This window comes from Cebus imitator, unplaced genomic scaffold (genome assembly GCF_001604975.1).
Source record: "Cebus imitator isolate Cc_AM_T3 unplaced genomic scaffold, Cebus_imitator-1.0 Scaffold63, whole genome shotgun sequence".
Classification (NCBI taxonomy): Eukaryota; Metazoa; Chordata; class Mammalia; order Primates; family Cebidae; genus Cebus; species Cebus imitator.
The window spans coordinates 2,070,906-2,093,221 of NW_016107378.1; the positions used below are offsets into that span (position 1 = coordinate 2,070,906).

At 37.1% G+C, this 22,316-nt stretch overlaps 1 protein-coding gene across 8 annotated transcripts in view; it reads left to right on the top strand.

Moving 5' to 3' along the window:
• Positions 1-22,316, top strand: part of RPGRIP1L (RPGRIP1 like) — a 99,179-nt gene that overhangs the window by 67,691 nt on the left and 9,172 nt on the right. For 7 of the 8 annotated variants that reach the window (XM_037739103.1, XM_037739104.1, XM_037739105.1 and 4 more), the window contains 2 exons: positions 12,655-12,838; positions 19,636-19,720. In XM_037739103.1, the coding sequence (XP_037595031.1) occupies positions 12,655-12,838; positions 19,636-19,720 (269 nt within the window). Of the gene's footprint in view, positions 1-5,021; positions 5,092-12,654; positions 12,839-19,635; positions 19,721-22,316 lie in introns of those variants that run through there. The other variant, XM_037739109.1, reaches the window with a different exon arrangement.

Below are 22,316 nucleotides of genomic sequence, written 5' to 3' on the forward strand. Positions count from 1 at the left end.
AGCTAATTTTTGTATTTTTAGTAGAGACGGGGTTTCACCATGTTGACCAGGATGGTCTCGATCTCTTGACCTCGTGATCCACCCGTCTTGGCCTCCCAAAGTGCTGGGATTACAAGCATGAGCCACCGCGCCTGGCCAAAATACAGAATTTTCTATTGATTTTACCATCTTTGTGTGTACTACTTTAGCAAATCATTTAATATGAATAATATAACCTTTCTCTTTAAAGATTGCAAAAGTGGTACAAAGAACTTTTATATATTCCTTACCTGAATTCACAGATTTTAACTTTTTACTCTATTTGTTTTATCATTTCTAGTCTCTCTCCTGCATATGCATATAGTGCACATACTTAGGTATTTACTTATAAATATACATTATTTCATACACAATTGTTATAAACCATTTGAGTGTTGCAGAAATCATGCCCCTTTAACCCTAAACACTTCAGAACAATTATATGATATTGTTATCTAATTTACAGTTTTCATTAGAATTTTGCCAGTTGTCCTAGCAGTATCATTTATAGTATCTTATTCATATAGTCCAAGGTCACACATTGCATTTAGTTTTCATGGCTCTTTAGCCTCCATTAATCTGTAATGGTTCTTCAGGCTTTCTTGCAGTCTTTTGTAACAGTGACACTCTTTAATGCAGGCCATTTATGTTGTAAAATATTCTTCATTGAATTTGTCTGGTGTTTCCTCCAGATCAGATTCCAGTTATACATTTTGGTAGGAATACAGAAGTGATACTATGTCCTCTTCATTGCACCATATCAGGAGGCACAAAATGTCATTTTGTCTAATTGCTGATGGTATTAACTTTGGTCGAAGTATTGTTTCATAAATGCTTTTGTAAGCTTAAAAATACTTGTGGTTCATTCATTTTTTCTTTTGTCTTCTCTTAAGAACTGCTTCTGGTAGAAATCTCAGAATAGTGAGACATAGCTTTCGTAGGGAGGAATGTATTACTGAATGCCTGTTCCGTGCTAAGTACATCCTATGTTAATATTTCCTCACAACAATTCTTCCTTTATTAGTATACAGTGTGTGTCAGGCAGGCATACAAGAAGCAATTCCTTCCCTCAAAGAATTCGTAGTCTGGGGGGGAAACACAAATTGTAATGCATAGTGGTCTGCACCAGGAGAATGGAATACATGGGGTGCTATGGGAGCATTCGGAAGGGGTCCCTAAGTCAGCATGAGGGGCCTTCCCTTCATCAAGGATGACATCCTAGAGTCAGTAAAGCTGGAGCCAGTGTTGAAGATGATTGGGAGTTCATGAAAGGAGAGAGAAAATTGTGGGCCATAGAAATGAAAAGCATGAGAATCTGAGAGAACATAGTGCATGGCTTGTTCTAGGGTTCAGAATGGTTTTAGGATGGGCCAAGACTATTGTGATACGCTTAGGAAGCCCAGGAGAATAGGTTGAAAAGGTGGGCATAATCCAGAGCATTGGGACCTCTGAGGTTTGTAAGGAATGGGGATAGAAGATCACTCATCCATTAAACAGATATGTATGTAGTGAGCATTTGCTGTGTTCCTAGCCTTGTTCTAGGGACTGGGAATAGGTCCATGAATACAAAAAATTAAGCTCCTGTTCTTAAGGAGTTTGCACGTTTAGATCACATTTTGAAAGATCATGTCATCAGTAATGTAGAAAATAGATTAGAATAGAGGCACAGACAAGTTAAAAAGGAGTTAGATAACCCTACTCTATAGTTATCCCCACTTTGTAGACTTTTAAAAAATTGCCTCTATTTATAATGTCACAAAATTAGAACTAGAAGTAGTGCCCTAGATAAATATCATTTATGCCACTTACACTGTGAATTTGAAGTATCTGATATACTATGTAAGCCATTTAAGATCATTCAGTTTCTTTTCTTCATGTTACAGAATCTGACAGTTCATAGTTATTTCTTAGAAATGTTGATCCTTAAAAGGAATCTAACAGATTTCCCAGGACTTCTACATATTACTTGGTTCTTTCTCTTCATGTCTGTGATGTATAATTAATCATAGATTACTTCATTTTGTTTCATTTCATTTACAACATTTATGAGCTTCACTTTGTCAGTCTGAAATGCTTGTCCCCTCCTTTCCTTTCCAAAGTGGCATAATTAGTGTTAGCATCTTTTTTAACAGGCTACATAAAGTTTAGTGGCTGGATTAAATCAAGTCATTAACATAATGTGCCACCCAATTTGCCCCTATCTCTCTTCGTTTCCTGGACATCAAAGTGCCACATAGAGCAAGTGTAATTGGGCCTTGCTGGCCTGTCAGATTCCGTCAGTGTGACAACTGCTGCTTTTACTAAAAAGCTTCTAGGCATGATAATTAATGGCGAGGGTGGGGGGCAGAAGTCTGAGAAATGTAAAACTTTGGACATTTCTCTATGAATATTTTATTGATTTGAATAATCAGAAGTTAACAGTATAAATTTGATGTATAATACATTGATTAAAAGCCTTGTTTTAGGTCCTCAAAATAGACATCAAAACTGAACATTTGCATCTGCCATGGCATTAAAAAAATTTAACAATCCATCTTTGCATTATTTCTAATTTTATCATTCAGTAGTGCAGCTTTCATTTTTCACAATAAAATGTATTGCCGTGAATTCACAGCTGACTTAAAATGTGCCCACAGGTGAGAATAGGAAATTACAGGTTGAAGGAGTAATGGACTCTTCTGTGCCGTGCATATTTACATCATTCTCTTTCTCTGTTCCTATTAATAGCAGTTTTGTAAAAGCTGCCATATTCAATTGGACTAAATTGCAGTTCCACCTGGAAACTAGGCTCTCTAAACAATGAGCTGGCATTCCCAGGTGATTACAATAATGATGTTCAGCAAAATATGTTTAAAACTTTGAAAGGCACAATGCAAAAAGCAATTTACTAGCTTTAGAATTCACATATGAAAAATTATTAAATCACTTAGGAATCAAATATGATATCCTCTCAGTGGATAAAATAAGCTGCTCTCCATGTTTTCCATGTGGCAGCTTAAGCTAGACAGAGACTAGGTTTTAAAATATGTTTTGCTTGACCGGGCACAGTAGCTCACCCCTGTAATCCCAGCACTTTGGGAGACTGAGGTGGGCAGATTACCTAAGGTCAGGAGTTCAATACCAGCCTGACCAACATGGTGAAACCCTGTCTCTACTAAAAATACAAAAATTCACTGGGCATGGTGGTGGGCACCTGTAATTCCAGCTACTCAGGAGGCTGAGGCAGGATAATCCTTGAGCCTGGAAGGCGGAGGTTGCAGTGAGCTGAGATTGCACCACTGCCTGCCAGCCTGGGCAACAGAGCAAGACTCCGTCTCAAAAATAAATAAATAAATAAAAATAAAATATATTTTATGTAAAGCCAGAAATGTTGACGTACTCTCCTGACAGAAATTTCTTTTAAACTATTTTTGTACTTTGCAATTTAACTAACTTACTAATACACCATAAACATTTTTCCATAATAGTATACTCTATTTTTTTAACATACCCATAATATACCATTATATGGCCATACCATATTTATTTAAATAAGCCCCTTTTGATGGACCCTTCAGTTTCTGTCATTTTTTGCTAATACAAGTATTTCTGCTTAAAATGAACATTGTTCTATGTAACAATGTTTGAAAATTCCTGGTTTCTCCTATCACACTCTTTACAAAATTAATGGATAAGACATTATGCCTCAATGATGATTTCATTTAAAAAGAAACAAACGGGGCCAGATGTGGTAGCTGACACCTGTAATCCTAACACTTTGGGAAGTCCAAGGCAAGAGGATTGTTTTAGGCCAGGAGTTCAAGACCAGCTTGGGCAATGTAGCAAGACCTCCATCTCTAGGAAAATAATTTTTTTACATTAGCCAAGCCTGGTGACAGATGTCTATAGTCCTAGCAACTCTGAAGGCTGAGGCTGGAGGATCACTTTAGCCCAGGAGTTCAGGGCTACAGTGAGCTGTATCATACCACTGCACTCCAGCCTATATGAGAGAGGAGAACCTATCGCTGAAAAGCACAAACACACAAAAGAAATACAGAAAGGTCTATACATATATTTTTATTTGAACATACAGACATAACATTTAGTTTATGTAAGCAAAGAAAATGTCTGGAAAAAGTACATCTGACAGCATTAGCAGTGAATATCTCTAGGGCAAGAGTCAGCAAACAATGGCCCATGTGCCAAATTCAGCCCTCTACCATTATTGGAACCCAGCCACCCATTCATTTACATATTATCTATTGCAGCTTTCACTCTACAAGGGCAAAGTTGAATACTGTACAGCCTGCAATGCCAAATACATTTGCTATTCATCCTTTAACAAAAAAAAATTGCCAACTCCTGAGTTAGGTGGTAGAATGAAACAAGAAGCTTTTATGTTTGTCATTTGGTAATTTATATTGTCATATTATTTTTAGTGGTGAGCATGAATTGACTCAAAAAAGGAAATAGTTAGCTAATTCTGTACTGAAATGTTGAATAATAGCTAAAGAACAGTTTAACATGAATATTGTGGAAGCTTTTCTATAAAAATGTTAGAAGTCTCTGTAGACAGAAGATGAATCTTTTTTTGCTTTAGAGCAATATTTCTCAAAGTGTGATCCCCAGAGTTCAGCATCACCTGAGAATTTGTGAGAGATACAAATCCTTGGCCCCACCTCAGACCTAATGAATTAGAAGCCCTATGGAGTCCACCAGTCTGTGTTTTATCAAATGATTCTGGGGTATGCTAAAGTGCAAGAATCATAGCTTTAGAAAAAAGCAGTACTTTTTACCCTTGGCTGCACATTAGAATCATCTAGGGAGCGTCATTAAATGCCAGGGCCCAGGCTCCACCCAGATAAATTAAGTCAGACTTTTGTTTATAGCTCCCCTGGTGATTCTAATGTGCAGCCAAAATCAAGAACCACCACACTACAACATCTGTTCTCAATGATGGTGAAAGGAGAATGGCATATCAAAATCACCTGAAATTGAGAGTTTTTTTGTTTTTTTTTTTTTAGAAAAATTTTCCTTGCTTCACATCACTGCCATAGTAAACCACAGTTAATGATGGAAATGTGTCATGTCCCTCAGGCTTGTATCTATTTATACACATACACACAACATTTTTATAGTGATAAAATAATGCCAATTTATAATTATTTGGCATAATTATTTGGAGATTAATTTGGTATTAGGGCAGAAAAACATAATCCAAATCACTGCATGAACACAGTAATTTCTGGGGCATATAAGGACACCATGACAGTGTTCTAAAAATAAGTACTCTTAAAGCTAGCACTGTTTTGATCCCCATCACTGAAGTTTGCAACATTTACATTATTTATTTAATATACTACATTTTAACAGAACATGTTAGAAAAGATATATTACTGCCACTGATGAAAACTCAGTGGTTTTCTTTTGTTAAAAACTTTATTACCTTGACACTTTGAGATTCTGGAAACATCGCCCTTTATTTTTTTTTATTTTTATTTTTTTTTGAGATGGAGTCTCGCTTTGTCATTGGGCTGGAATACAGTGGCATGATCTCGGTTCACTGCAGTCTCCACCTCCCAGGTTCAAGCAATTCTCCTGCCTCAGCCCCCCAAGTAGCTGAGACTACAGGCACGTGCCACCACGCCCAGCTAATTTTTTGTATTTTTAGTAGAGACAGGGTTTCACTGTGTTAACTAGGATGATCTCGATCTCCTGACCTCATGATCCACCCGCCTCGGCCTCCCAAAGTGCTGGGATTACAGGCGTGAGCCACTGTGCCCTGCCAAAATATCACCTATGTACTTATTTCTCCTAAAAAGTTATACTTTTAAACAATCAAAATGCTTTAATCAGAACTTGTATGAAGGGTAGATTTGATGCACAATTTAAGAGGAAGCTTTGGAGCCTAGTGTAAGGGACTCAAGGGGACTTTTTTGAGTCTTTGAGATGTCTCTGCCCATGCCTAGCCCTTGAAGAAGGGAACTTGTAAGAATCACCATTAATTAATATGCATTCCTACCTACTTAACATATGGCTCTGTCAGTACCAGTGGTTGAGTCTGATTGTTTTAACCAACTGTTTTGAGCTTGTCGTAGAGCTCACCCCAATTAAAATTTTACTCTTCAAGAGCACTGACATAGATCTTGTCCTTCTATTTCCATTTTGTCTCTGTTGTTTTGTTACAAAGTACCAAATTCTACATACTGTGGCTCCTACAGGTAGGTTTTATTTGCATCTATGTACACACACAAAAAAAATAATTTTGTGGTGATAAAATAATACCAATTTATAATTATTTGGAGATTAATTTGATAACTCCTTATAGTTGAAATTCTTTTACCTATTACCCAGCAATTCTGCTCCTAAGGAAATCATGGGTGTATACAGGAAAACATAAAAGGATATTCAATGCAGCATTGTTTGTAATAGCAAAAAATTGTAAACAACGTAATTGTTCATCAGCAGGCAAATATCCTATAGATTACATATGCAATATAAATAGGATTCTATACAACAGTTAATATTAGTAAATTGGATTTGAAAAATAAATATGAATAAATCTCCGAAATATAGTATTGAGTATGAAAACAGAAATTGCAGAATGATTAATGAGTATGATGCCACTAATATAAAACTGCAAAACAGAAAACAATGCTATATGTTGTTTATAGCTATACACATAGGCAATAGAAAATATAAAGGCATGTTTGGGAATGATAGCACTGACTACAGGATAGTCGTAACCATGGGGGAATGAGGAAGGGAGGGGGAAGGATTTGGCAGCTGGTGGCTTTACCTGTATCTGAAATATTTTATTTCTTCAACAACAACAATAAAAAGACTTAAATCAGTTATAGAAAAATGATAACATCTGTTTGAGATGGCTGCCTACTTGAATATGCCAAGCTATTTTCTGTACTTTCTCATGTTTCAAATGTCTTATAATAAAAAATTAAAGAAATGCCTATTCATTGTAGAAACTTGGAATGAAATTAAACTCACCTGTAATCTCGCCATAATTAGATTTAAATGTAACTGACTGAAACAAGTTGCAAGACCATTATCATAGGACACTCTCAATTATGCAATACTGTTTTTAAGGGTTGTCAGGTTGAATTAGTTTTCAGAAGCCCAACAATTCAACTCCATTGTGGCTGCTATGTTGGAGGAAGAATTCAGCACAATCTTGTGAAGTAAGACATGAAAATTTTAAGCATGCCAATAATAAGCCTAAGTAAACACTTAAGATCACATAGAAAAAAATGATTCAAAATATGAATTAGCATCAGTAAGGAAGCAATAGTGAAATTGAGCCAAAATCACAAAAGCTATCATTTATTTTTTTAGAGTAATACAAGCTGTCATCACATTTCTAGATCATTTAATCACATAATATATAGTGTCCATCTCTACAGACAACTAAAAATAGGTTGCATGCAGTTCTTATTTGAATGACTTCTATTACTTCTGTTCACCACAATTAAAAAAACTTTTTTTTTGGGAGGCAGGGTCTCACATTCTGTCACCCAGGCTGGAGTGCAGTAGCACAATCTCGACTTACTGAAACCTCTTTCTCCCATGTTCAAGCAATCTCGTGCCTCAGCCTCCTGAGTAGCTGGATTACAGGCACACACCACCACACCTGGCTAATTTTTGTATTTTTAGTAGGGACGGAGTTTCATCATGTTGGTCAGGCTGGTCTTAAACTCTTGGTCTCAAGTGAACCTCTTGCCTCAGCCTCCCAAAGTGCTGGGATTACAGGCGTGAGTTACTGCACACAGCCCATGCTGATACTGACATCTTGCTAACTGAGGATGCTAATAGGATAATTGGTGAACAAGAAAAAAGAACTGAGAAGAAGCATCTAGTAACAAAAGTTCATACACATAGAGGGGAAACAAAACAGGAAAAGTCTGAAGCCTATGCTGTCTGGTCAATTCCCTGTGCTGAAGGATGCTGATACCCTGCAGAGGAATGACCTATTGCTGTAGTAATTCTGAACAAATATTATTCATCTCTTTAAAAGACTTTGCTTCAATTACTGTCATTTGAAGCAGTATATTATTTAATACCTATTCCAATTCACCTGATTGAACGTTCTATTTTCTTATGATGACAAATTTCAAACATGCAGAAAAGTAGAAATAATAGTACCCTACCATCTAGATTCAGCAATTTTCACCTGTCTTGAGATAGTCTTATTTCATTAAAATCTAGAACAGCAAGAGTTTTATATATTTGTCAGCAGTGAATAGTAACCACTCCCCAAAACATAGTAGCACATTAATAAATATTTTTTAAATGAGAAGGCACTAATATCTGCAGCTTCACATAGTTCTGGCAATAAATAAAAGATATTCTAGGCTGGGCACTGTGGCTCACACCTGTGATCCTGGCACTTTGCGAGGTCAAGGTGGGAGGATTGCTTGAGGCCAGGATTTCAAGACCAGTCTGGGCAACATAGTGAAACCCTGTCTCTACAAAACATGTAAAAATTATCTGCGTATGGTGGCATTGCACCTCTAGTCCCAGCTACTCAGGGGGCTGAGGTGGGAGGATCACTTGAGACGGGGAAATTGAGGCTTCAGTGAGTCGTCATCGTGCCACTGCACTTCAGCCTGGACAACAAAGCAAGACCCTGAGAGAGATTCTGAATACATAAAAGAGATACAGTCTCCACTATTTCATTAAATATTTATTGAGAGCCTATGTTGGGGAGGATGTGAAGTAGCAAGAAATGAATAAGATATTGGTCCTGCCCTCCTGAAGCTGACAGTCTATAGAGAGAGACAAATATGTGAATAGTTCCATGTAGTACAATGTGATGGAGAAGTGCAGTGAGGGCCCAGAGGAGGAAACAACCAACTCGCTCTTGTTGATCAGTAGTGCTCTCATAAAGGAGAGTATGTGTGGTTCAGGGCCTCACAGGAGTGAAATTTTGATGGAAAAGAAGATTTCAGACGATAAATAACAGATGCAAAAACTGAGCAATATAAAACAGCACACCACAAGTTTAAAGGAATGGCTAGACTATAGGGCAATAGAATGATTTTCAGGTGGAAAGATTATATTTGATTGGTTGTTAGGAAGAGAATTCTGCCACAATAAGGAGAATGGCTGGGACTACAGGCAGATTAGAGCCTCACCCGTCATCTGTCATGAGAGTAGATCCACTCATTTATTGTGCGTTACATAATACAATGAGCAATCTAATAGTGCCTACCATCACTGAGCTTACAGTCTCATAACGCTCATCAGTCGGCTACAAGTTCACTAACAAATCTCTTATGTCAGTTCCTTCTATTTTTTCCCTTCTTGTTCTGTCAAATTTCTACCTTCTAATAACTGGGAAGCTATTGTATTAGTTACCCCCATGAGAACTTAGTAGTTTCTCCAGACACCAGAAATGGAAAAGAAATGATATCTTATTTTTCTTTGTATCCCCAACAGTTAAAACAGTATCTGAAATATCATATGCTTTCAACAATTCAGTGAATCATTGAGAATTTTTTTTTGAGACAGGGTCTCACTGCATCATCTAGGCTAGAGTGCATAGAGTGTAGTGGCACATCATGATACACTACAGCCTCAACCTCTCAGGCTCAAGTGATCCTCCCACCTCAGCCTCCCAGGTAGCTGGGACCACAGGCACATGCCACTCATTAGGCCTGGCTAATTTTTTTTAAATTTTTATTTTTTTTATAAGAGACGTGTTTTCGCCATGTTGCTCAGGCTGGTCTCCAACTCCTGGGCTCCTGGGCTGAGGCAATCTGCCTTCTTCAGCCTCCCAAAGTGCTGGGATTTACAAGCATGAGCCACAGCACCTGGCCAATCATTGAGATATTTAGGAAGTAAAATGAGCAGGAATGGTGGGCCTTTAGGATATTGTGGATGTGGAAACAATGGAAAGGCAATGATGCTGTTAGGTCTCCTGATTATAAGGGAGTAGGTGGATGGTGATGTCATCAGCTGAGGTAGTAAATAACAGGATGCATGAGATTGGGGGAGAGGAGAGAGAATGTTCATTTCTGACATGTTGACATGAAGTTGTCTGTTATGCATTTAACGTGCTTCCTAATCTTTATACAAAATCTAGTTGAATCAGAGGGGCTTGAACACAACCAATTGTCTAGCATCATTAGTCAAAATTTACGTTGGGAAACATCTTTCTTTAGAGCTTCCTTCCTTAGATAAAAGCTTAAAACTTACCCCTTTTAGGATTTATTTCAAGTTGATTCATGTTGCATTAAATGAAGAGCAATAACTGATCATTTGTGCCAAGTGTATTGGTCAGAGAATTAAAAAGGACATTTGATAGAACTAATGGCAGTAGTGTAGAGATACCCAAAAAATAAAAACTAAAAATAATGGACCAGAAGTAAAATAGACATCATAAAAAGAATTTTAAAGTTATTTTATTTTTGGATAATACAGGGAGTTTTCTTTTTTGTTGTTTTTGGTGTTTGGGTTTTGTTATTTTGTTTTTGTATTTTGGCTATGAGCCAAGTGACTACTTTTGTCTACGATTACATTTTAAACTTTAAAGAGTTGCATGTAGTCTTATTTGATGGTCTAAGTTGGTTCCTACAATAATGCAGGTTTTCATATGGGGATTGTATAGCTAATATGTTATTAATAAAATAACCATTTAAATACATTTGATTTCCCTGCTATTTACAAGTTCATTTACTTCTTCATTAGGTTCTGTGATAAACAATTTTAAATTCCTATTTTCACAGAGTAGAAATAAGTATGTATACCACTGTTTTCTTTTTATAGCTGTTTTCCTTTAATCCTTTTGTGCAGAAACATAAATGTTTTATAAGATGTTATTGCTATAATAATTCTAAGTTTGTCAAATTCCAACTTATGTAGAAGACTTAATTATACATTATGCTACACTTGGACCAGAATTATAAAATGTATGTATTACAGTATTTTCACAACCGCTATACATTTTAAGAAAAAAATATATCATTTAAAATATTTTCTTTACCATGTAGTCTTCAGTGAGCAGAGAGAAGGGGTTTTCTGAAGTGAGATTAGACAATAGAGCGAACTTCATTTTTTATGCACGTGAACGGAGAGGGCTTGAGGTTATTAGTTGAAACCGAGTAACCTTTCCAGGCTTTCATCTCTTTCTTTTCAAATTTGAATATGAAAAGCATATTCAAGTCAAAGACCATCACTTTAATGACATTTGGCAGTCATTTGATTTATTAGGTTTTAGAAAAAATTTTCCTTTAAATATTTCATCATACTATGCTAATCCTAGTAATATTGCCAGCTGCAGCCTTGTACCTGTATTAGTGGAGACAGAATGGTGTGGAATTTTCTCTGTCATCCTAGTAAAATTTCCATGAATCTACTGAATAATAAAATAACCTTATTGAAATATTCAGATTTGGGTTTTTAGTTAAAGTGTCTTAGAATACATAATAAAAGAAAATGTCTTTTGAAAGAAGGGGGTAAAATTACTTCATCAAATATTGAGGGGGTTTGACAGCAATGGAAATTGTTCTTTATGGGAATATTTTTACAATAGGGTACTTATGCTTTTCAATTTGATTAATTATATTATATGCTTTGAAATATCTAAGTAACCACTATGGTGAATTTACACACTGATTTACATTTAACAATGAATTCCTAAAAACTGGTCATATAAACAGGACTTATTTTCAGGTTTTTCTAATTATTATTTGAAGTTATATAATTTATAGCATGTCTCTGAATTTTGGCAAAGAAGGATTTTGATACTAAAGGACAAACTTTAAATTGTAAGAAACAGATTAACTGAGGTGTTATCTTGGTGTGATACAGTTTTTAAATCCTAGTCTATTAATTATTTGAAATCATTACTCAAGGAAACATTTGTAATTCCCTTGATAATGTCTATGACACCAAAATCTATTAAGCAAAGATTGAAGTGAAAATTAAACACCATTTTAGTTGTTAATTCTGTATAAATAAATTAAAAATAAATTATGAGAAAATATGTGTTAAATTGGACATAAAATTCTGTTTCTTTTGCTTGAAAATGTATTATTTATTGAACAAAATATATTATGGCAGAATAGGAGAGAATGAACTGTAGTTTCTGCTCTAGTTACACTGATTCATATAGCTACATATATTAGCATAATACCTATGAGGTATTCAACAGGCTTTGATCTCTGAATAACTGAAACTTTCTCAGGTATTGTAGATTAAGTAAAAGCAGTGATAAACATGTACTTCATTACATAGTTTGAAACAAGGCCAACTGATACTTGTCATTCTGAAAGCAATTGGAGATGAAGATCTCATAATCTTCACTCCTGATAGACTACTAGTGGGGTATTTATAGCCTCAAATGTAAATCAGGAGACTATTGCCATGACACTGTTAACTTCAAACCCTGGGGCATTAGAATCTCATTCTCTCTCTCTCTGTCGTGAATAGTCTATCATGTGTAACATATAGTAGTGTACATTGCATTCAAGAAAAGAAGCCCATTGGCCTTTGTGTTTTATTTAAAATTGATAGTGGAAAATAATAGTGGATCTTTTTGTTCTATTATTTTATTTTTTGTTGGGGTTTTTTTTTTTTTTTTTTTTTTTTTTTTTTTTNTTTTTTTTTTTTTTTTTTTTTTCGTCTTTGCTCTTTAAACAGCCTTCAGAAAAAATTCGGATTGAGATCATAGCTCTAAGCCTTAATGATTCTCAAGTAACCATGGATGACACTATTCAACGGCTGTTCATTGAGTGCCGATTCTACAGTCTTCCTGCCGAAGAGACACCCGTGTCACTTCCAAAACCCAAGAGTGGGCAGTGGGTTTACTATAACTATAGCAATGGTATGTATGATTTATTTGTAATATAGACTTTTATGTTTGTCTTTTTTATTTATGAAAGAACTGGAAAGAAAAGAGAAAGTTTATTTCTCTAATGTTCACATAAACTCATGGAAGTCTTGTCAGAATTGATTAATAAAAGTCAAACCAGTAACATAAAGGTTAAGAAAATAAAGTTGGGCTAGGCACAGTGGCTCACACCTGTAATCCTAGCACTTTGGGAGACCAAGGCAGATGGATCGCTTGAGCTCTGGAGTTCCAGACCAGCCTGGGCTACATGGTGAAACCTCGTCTCTACAAAAAAAAAATATATATATATACAAAAATTAGCCGGGCAAGGTGTTGCATGCCTGTAGTCCCAGCTACTCAGGAGGCTGAGGCAGGAGGATTGCTTGAGCCTGGGAGGGTGAGCCTGCAGTGAGCTATAATCTTGCCACTGCACTCTTATTTGAGTGACGAAGTGAGACCCTGTCTCAAAAAAAAAAAGTTGAAGAAATACCAAAGTTAAGAGAAAACAAAACGTGAAAAAATATTTCTAAGATGGTTCTGGTATATAATAGTTCCATAGAAAAATGTCAGCTAGATCTATAGTTAGGAATTTAACTAAAAATATGATATTTCAAAGAAATATCTTTCAAACAAGTAGTTTTTTAATCATATGTTTCAAAGCTTTCAATGGCCTATTTTTTTGACTACCTTTCTGATCAATGTCATCACATGGATGTTTTTACAATACATGTATATATCTCTCTTAGTGTCTAGATGTTCAGGATTTTAATTGAGTGAAGCATAAGTTCTTACTGTGCCTTTCATCATATAGCACACACACCCATTCATAGCAGCAGGCAGATTTTCTCTCTTAGGGCTTGATCTAGCACCCAGTTAACATGTAAATTTACTGGACCAGCACAGACCCAATAGACACCCTATAAATTCTTCGATAAATCAACTTTATTTTGAGATTGTTAGTATATAATTGGAGAGGAATAAAAAGAATATCAGGCTACCATGACCCTAAGTTAAAACAGCTTAGCAAGTTCTCCTAAAGCGCTACATAAAACAAACCATGAAAATGGAGTGTTGTGTCATCTTTAGCAAAATAGACCATCTCATGCTAGTTCATCACTACTATTTTTTTCTCACTAATCTTACAAATTGCATTTTAATCAACGTGTATAATCATGCTGTTGTATCAGCAGGATTACAAATCCTCATAGTTACCTTTTTTTTTTTCATCTGGCATTTTAAAAAATATCTTCATTCCTCAACACTGTAATCTTCCGTATCCAGAGACCTGGCCTAGAGATCTAGCCCTCCCTTTATCCAGTTTTTACTATTATGTGAACTAAGGCAAGATGTTTAAATTCCATGATTCCTTGTTTTCTTATTTGGAAAGTAAGGTGCTTTCTAAGATCTACTCCAGCCCAACTTCTGCAATAACAGGTGTGTTAAGCAATCACATGGGAAATAAGTAGCGTGGTCATGACAAGAATCTGATTCCTCTTTCATTTCATGCACTTGATATAAAGAAAACATTTCCAAAAGTATTTTCTCAGGCTTCCTGGAGATCCTCAGTTGCAGAAAACCAGAAAAGAAAACCATATCAAAATATTATTAATAATGAAATAGCTGTTCAGGCAACTAATTTTAATAAAGATACAGCAAGAAAAGTACAAATTATTTGGCTTTTGCATTATTCTTTGTAAAGATGAGCAATAGAATATTTGGTTGGACTGGCAACAAAATTGTTTTTTAGAGATTAATTGTACATTGAGAAACTTGGCCATGTAAAAGAACAGATGTTTCCATTTGCTTAAAGAGCAGTGCAAATCTTTCTTTAGATCAAACTGTGATATATGCACAAATGGCCCAAATTTGTACATTCTCACATGGTTACCTCTAGGTCTGTTTAGGGTTTTTTTGTTAGTTGGGCCTGTGTGTGTGTGTGTGTGTGTGTGTGTGTGTGTGTGTGTGTGTGTATGTGTGTGTGACAGGATCTGTGTTGCCCAGGCTGCAGTGTAGTGGCACGATCTTGGCTCACTGCAACCTCCACCTTCTGGGTTTAAGCGATCCTCTCATGGCAGCCTACCAAGTAGCTGGGATTACAGGGGTGCACAACCACACCCAGCCAATTTTTATATTTTTGATAGAGACGGGATTTGCCATGTTGCCAAGGCTGGTCTCGAACTTCTGACCTCAAGTGTTCCGCCTGCCTCAGACTCTCAAAGTACTGGTATTACAAGTGTGAGCAACCATGCCCAGCCTGGTTATGCATTTTGGTTTGTTTTTTCCCTTTACTGCAGGATATTTTATTGTTTAATTGGTATTTTAAGAGTTGCCTATGTTTCTAGTGAATATATATATATATATATATATATATACCAAAAGAAGATATATATCTCTATATATAGATTCCTAAGAAGATATATATCTTCTTAGGAATACCAACACTGAAAAACTAAAATTGAATTTACTTGCTAGACAGTGGTAGCAAGAACAAAACATTTGTATTTTATTGAGCCTGAAAAGTTTACTCAGAGAATGCTGAGAAAGCAAGAAAATAGTTTAGGAAAAAATAAGATTAATGTTATGTCTGAAGAATGTTGTCTGGGCCGAATAAAGCCTACAAGGGAATTGACAGTTGGAAGAAAAAGATTAATGAAATAATCCAAAGTTTTTATGAGACTTATATAGGTCTGGACCCTTAGCCTCTGGGGATGGAACAGTCTGTCTTTTGGAACAATTAAAGTTTAATTCAAACTTTTGATGAAGACAATGTAAAACATCAGATTTTATGACTAATAGGAGGAGAAATTTGGCAAAGATAAGGATTACAGGGATGATAACTCTTTAATACAAACATATCTGAGATTCAAGGTTATCGACTCCTTATAATTAAGCCATCTGCATTTCTTCTGCCATATGATATTGATACAGAATATAAGGATTTATCCAACTTTCAGAAGTAAAGGATATGTTTTTAATGGTAGATGACTGAAGATCAACTAAAGTATTTGGACTACGCGTTTGTATCCTTTTGAGACATATGCTTTCAGTAAGTTTATGTCAAAATCATACAAGTCCTAAACAAATGTGATTTCTGAGGGGAAAGAAAGGTAAATACCTTAACTTTTGGAGAGTTATGATACTTTTAATAATTACCAGAGTCACTTTTTATAGGATGTATTTCAAGTTTTGAAATCGTAAGTTTTTTTAACCATCTAGAGTTTTAGAACACCAAATGAATCACGGTAGTCATAGGATATCAAGATATAATCAGAGGCGGCCAAAGTGTTTCTGTTTCCCACAGTATTCAACACAAAAGTGTTCACTAGCTCCTGATCCCATTTAAAAATGTGGCAAATAAATGTTGGGCCAAACAATGGTTCTCAATGTGTAGAACCCTCACCACCAGCAGCAAGAGCAGCTGGAAACACATTAGAATTGCAAATTCTTAGGCCCTAACCCAGACCTGCTGAACCAGAAACTCTGGAAATACAACTCAGTAATCTGCATTTTAACAAGCCCTTTAAGAGGTTGTGATACACAATAAAGGCTGAGAACCATTAGGCTAGATAAGATGCCCAATCTAGGCCTAGTTTGTAGAAGCAGGAGAGCCTTACATAGTTCCAACTTGGTACGCCTTTGGAGAACTAAGCTTATTGGTAAGTAGCTGGAGTATTTTCAAAAAGAAATTTTAAAAGTGTTATGTCAACAGATATGATTTGATACACCTAGACTAGGTATATTTAAGCAATATTCCTTTATGAAACAAGACAAAGTGAAGTGATTTCCCTTGATACTGTTATGGAACATTCTCTTACACTCCAGCTTTGTGCTAACAAAATGACTACAGCTTAAACAGGAAAACTTTGGCCTCATGTGAAAGAAGGAGAGGTCATGTAGCATGGAAATTAAGAGAGCAGACTCTTGAGGCTGACATTGCTGGATTCAAATTCTGGCTCTGCTGCTTTCTGACTAGGTGGTCTTGGGCAAACTCCTAACCTTCTCTGGATCCATGTAATCGTCTGTAAAATGTGGGTCAGCTTGATCCTTAACCTACATGATTACAGTAAAAGTATTGAGTATAGTACCTAGCACGTTAATGTTACCCAGTAAATAGTGGCAATAATGTTTATCTTTGTTAAGAGCATAGGAACTGTAGTATGCTGGCCAACTGGATAAAGCAAAAGCACAGGGAATCCCCAGTGGCATCATTTTTTAAAACCAATTTCAATTGTAAAAATGTTAAAAAAAAAAAAAAAAAAAAGATTAGCCCAGTCATGGCGTCTTAGTCCTGTAATTTCAACACTTTGGGAAGCCAAGAGTATAGGATCACTTGAGGCCAGGAGTTCAAGATTAGCCTAGGCAACATAGTGAGACTCCATCTCTGCAAAAAATAAAAATTAGGTGGGCATGGTTGTGCACACCTGTAGTTCCAGTTACCAGGGTGAGGCTAAGGGCCAAGGTGGGAGAATCGCTTGAGCCTGGGAGTTCAAGGCTGCAGTGAGCTGTCATCGCACCACTGCATTCCAGCCTGAGTAACAGAGCAAGACCCTCATGTCTTAAAAAAAAAAAGGTAAATTTAGAATGACCATACAGTCTAGCAATTTCACTTCTGGTTATATACCGAAAAGAACTGAAATCAAGGACTCAGATATTTGTATGCCCATGTTTAGAGCAGCATTATCCATAATAGTCAAAGGTGGAAACAATCCAAATGTCTGTCACAGGATAAGTGGATAAACAAAGTGTGGTTTATACATATGATGAAATATTATACAGCCTTAAGGAATGAAATTTGAAGTACACTACAACATCTATGAACCTTGAAAACACCAATGCTAAATGAAGTAAACCGGACACAAAAGGACAAATACCATATGATTCCACTTACATGACATACCTCAGGTAGTCAAATTCATACAGACAAAAAGTGAATGGTGGTTACCAGGGGCTGGGAGGAATGAAGAGTGGAGAGTTATTGATTAGTGAATATAGAGTTTCAGCCTGGGAAGATGAAGAAGTTCTGGAAATGGATAGTGGTGATGGTTGTACCACAATGTGTAGGTACTTAATGCCGTTAAACTGAATACTTAAATGTTAATTGTTAATTTAAGATGGTAAATTTTATGTTGTGTATATTCTACCACAATAAAAAAATGTTTTAGGCCATTGAAATTTATCAAAAGTGGTCTAGGTTTAATTGGAAGACCCTTGATTTGCATGCTAGTGTTTAAAACTCAGTGTTTTTTTTTTAAACCACTGATATTACCCTTGTCTTCAAACAGTATAAGCCAGTATGACATAAAAGCTATAGAACCCTGAAGTCCAGAAGAATATGGTATACCACATCTTGTAATTAACAGGAAAAAAAATCCATTTGGAAAAAAAATTCCCCTTTAGCATTGTGTACTGGCAGCCTCTAAAAAATGAAGTACTATCCTCCAGTGATCTGTTAGCATGACTTTTTGGCATTGATAAATAAAACAAAATACTCTGAACCTTTGAATCTGTATTGATTTCTATAAACTTCAGTAACCTATGTAACTAGCCACATTTACTAATATGACATCATGCAAAGAGCAGTAAGCTAGAAGCTGGTGTTTGACTTTGGTTATCCAGAGTTGATTATTAACTTGGTTATTATGTATTCGATGATTCTTCTCTTAAACCACTAACCTACCCCTATACCGATACCTTTATGTCTCTCACTCCATGTGCCTACTCAGTGCCTTTGGCCCTCAGTTAATATTTGCTCAACTGAGCCAAACAAATGAGTTGATAGCATCATAATTTGGAAATTGAACTAAAAATTGTTCAGGGAAACATTTTCAACATAAAAGATGTTTGTTCCTGGCAGAGCCTAAGGAGAACTGGCTTTAGAATGATCATGATATTTTTCACCCTTTGTGTGCTTTTGACCAGGGATAATCTCTAAGTTGAGATTTTGTCACAGGGGAGCCTTTACATCCAAAATGGCATATGAAAAAGAAATGTCTTCAGAAGCTAATGCATGGCTGAAAGTCTGCCGAACTGAGAAAAAATAATCAGGATGAAAATTGTAGTGTTTGCACATTAAGATGCCATTTTCCCAGAGTGTAGGCACTTAATTACAATGTCAAGTGTTCACCATCTTCCTTCTGGTGAGACTTGAGATCAGTTAACTAATCTCATGCTTCAGCCAAGTGAAGTCTGCCCACATTCCTGGATGCCAGCATATGCCTTTAAAACCAAAGACAACCTCACACCCTAAAAAGCCTTTCTCTCCATACACGTTTCTCTCCCATACCCCTACCCAGCAGGCATCGGCCTGTGGATTTCCTCAGCCCAATACACTAGACGCCTTTTTTATTGCTTGTTGTGGCAGGAGAGAAGGATTAAATTACTGAGGCTGTCAGGGAGGACAAGCACTCTGCCATACATTATCATTATCACTTGCTTCTTGGGTGAAAGAAACTGCAGTAAATCCCTCAAATACAAAGCAATAAAGACCATTGGCTTTTACTGTCATGACTGCCAGTGCCATTAACAGGCAGTGACAGTGATGTGGCACTCTTAGATGTTGCTTGTATCTTTTCTGACAGTGTGTGCATAAACCTGCCAGTGACATGACATTAGATCACATGACTATTCAGATTTGATTCTGGTTTCTGGAGCTGTTTTCTTTTCCCAGGCATAGAAGTGAGGTGGCATGACTTGTGTCTTTAAAAACAGATATTTAAAAAAATACAGAATGATACTAATGTAGCCTATTCCTGAGTGACTTCCTTTTTGGATTTTTTTTTCTTTTGCTGTAGTGATCTACGTGGATAAAGAAAACAACCAAGCAAAGAGAGACATCTTAAAAGCTGTACTACAGAAACAAGAGATGCCTAATGGAAGGTATATTTCAGCAGTCCAAATTATCTAATGGTTTACATAAAGTAGATCTCTGTAGCAGGATGTGGTTAAAATAAAAGGCACAAGATGAGGAAGCAGACCATCAGGCTTCCCTGACTCACTCTGTGTCCTCAAATGAGTACGGGACCTCTGTAGATCTTCCTCCTCCTAGAAATATAGTGTCCCTGCCTACTATTCAAAGTAATTGTAAGGATCCTATAGGACTTTGAAAACCAAAGACTGTGCAACATGTATGAAGTATCCTATTGCCACTCGTGTAGTTGTAAAGACTGTAACAGGTTGAAAGGTGGGTATACTCTGGAGCACATGCCCTGGATATAAATTCTTGTCTTACTGCTTACTAGCAATCTGACCTCAGACAAGTTACCTAACCTTCCTGCACCTCTTTTTCTTCAACTTTAAAATGGAAATAATAACACCATAGAGGGGCGGTGTAAGGATTAAATGAGCTGATATATGTAACACAGATAATACAGTTCTGACACATAGTGCACAGTGAGTGTTAATTGCAATCATTGTAAGTAGTGACATTAATTTTTTTTTTTTTTGAGACAGAGTCTCACTCTGTCACCCAGGCTGGGGTGCAGTGGCACAATCTCGGCTTACTCCACCTCCTGGGTTCAAGAGATTCTCCTACCTCAGCCTTCTGTGAGTAGCTGGGATTGCAGATGCGCACGACCATGCCTGGCTAATTTTTGTGTTTTTAGTAGAGACGGGGTTTTACCACGTTAGCCAGGCTGGTCTCGAACTCCTGACCTCAGGTGATCCGCCCACATCGGCCTCCCAAAGTTCTCGGATTACAGGCGTGAGCGCACCTGGCCATGACCAAATATTGTTGTTTGTAATGGTGCATCAGCCTTTCATACTAATTTGTATCTTACTATCACTGTTTAATAAAGCCATCGTTTCATTATTTTTTGAATGCATTTTTTTCTAGTTTAAATAGGATACCTTGAAATTCTGGTTCAGTAGAGAAAATACATGTATATCATTTTCAGAAGAAAAAAAAATCCTGATCTTAAAAAGTTAGTGCATCTGTGTGAGCTTCTGCTGCAGAGTTTGAGGAGTTGCCTCTGTGCTGCTTGTTAACCGTGAGCTGGTTCTCCAGTGCCCCTGGCTGGCTGTCCTCCCTCAGCCTGAGCACACAGTTTACGTCTCCATTGCCCACTTCTCCTCGCCTGACGACCCACTGATGACACAGCCTCTCACTGCCTCAAAAACAGCACTTACTCTGCCGCCTTAGGAGACTCAACTTCTCTCCTTTCCAGAGGGCCATAAAGTGAATGTCAAGGACATATTTTTCAAAAGAGCTTCCAAACTAGCATTTTATCTTCTGTTTGAAGAAAAGAACTGGAATTCTTAGCTCTTGGGATGTGATAATATAGCTTTATTACTAGTCTTTCACTAGCTCCTGAAATACATCACTCCTTTGGATCTCAGTTTTTATTTCTGAAGGAGTGGTAAAACCCTGTTAAGCCTGAGGTTCTCCTTTTTCCAGAATGGTAATCACTCAGCTTTTACTTGCTTCAGCTTCTTTCAGGGCCCTCTTAAAAACCACCAGTCCCCCAGGGTTATCCCAGGTCATGAGTGACAGGGAATAAATGGCACTGGCCACGGCCTCTGCTTCCCTATGCTCAGCAAGCTGCGCCATGGCTGTCCAGGACTGAGCTCAGTTCCCATGGGCACATCCTAGGCTGAGACTCAGTAGCTTGTTCAGTCCTATTTGTCTGCCTCTGGGTTCACTTTGTTTCTGAAATGTGAGATGTTATTGTAACATATTGGGAGACAATAATTTTGTTACCCCCAAAGTGTTTACTTAAAAAATTTCATAGCAAGTTCTGCTTTCGTATTAGGCCTGTCTTTCCTCAGAGGACCCTCTTATTTGTACTAGAATCGTTTAAGAAATTTAAAAAGGCCAGGTGTTTCCGCCTTCAGTTTGTAGGGAAAAAAAGAAAAAGAAAAGAAAAGAATAAATAAATAAGGCCAGGTACGGTGGCTCATATCTATAATCCCAGCACTTTGGGAGGCCAAGGCAGGAGGATCCCTTGCGCCAAGGAGTTAGAGACCAGCCTGAACAACATAGTGAGATCCCCATCTCTACTAAAAATAAAAAAAGAAAATTAGCCAGGAATGGTGGCATGCATGTGTAGTCCCAGCTACTGTGAAGGCTGAGGAGGAAGGATCACTTGACCCCAGGAGTTCGAGCTTGCAGTGAGCAATGATCGCACCACTGTACTCCAGCCTGGGTGACAGAGCAAGACCCTGTCTCAAAAAAAGAGAAAAGTCTACAATAACTGTAATGACTCCCACCCTCCCATGGTTGTTTCCACAAACACCCCCCAAAGAAACAAATGTTCCTGTCATTTTTGAGGAAGACAGAGAACTATTGCAGGTGCCAGGTGACTGACTCAGGCCTTCTCCGGATGAGTGTTTGCATGCTGGCTGTGCACTGCTGGAACTGCCATGGGACAGGATGGCCCCATCGACTCTTCTCCCTCAACAGTATCATTTTCCTAAGGGAAAGAAGAGCTTACATGTATGTTTTTCCACAGCCAAAAACCAGTTATCATTCCAGTGA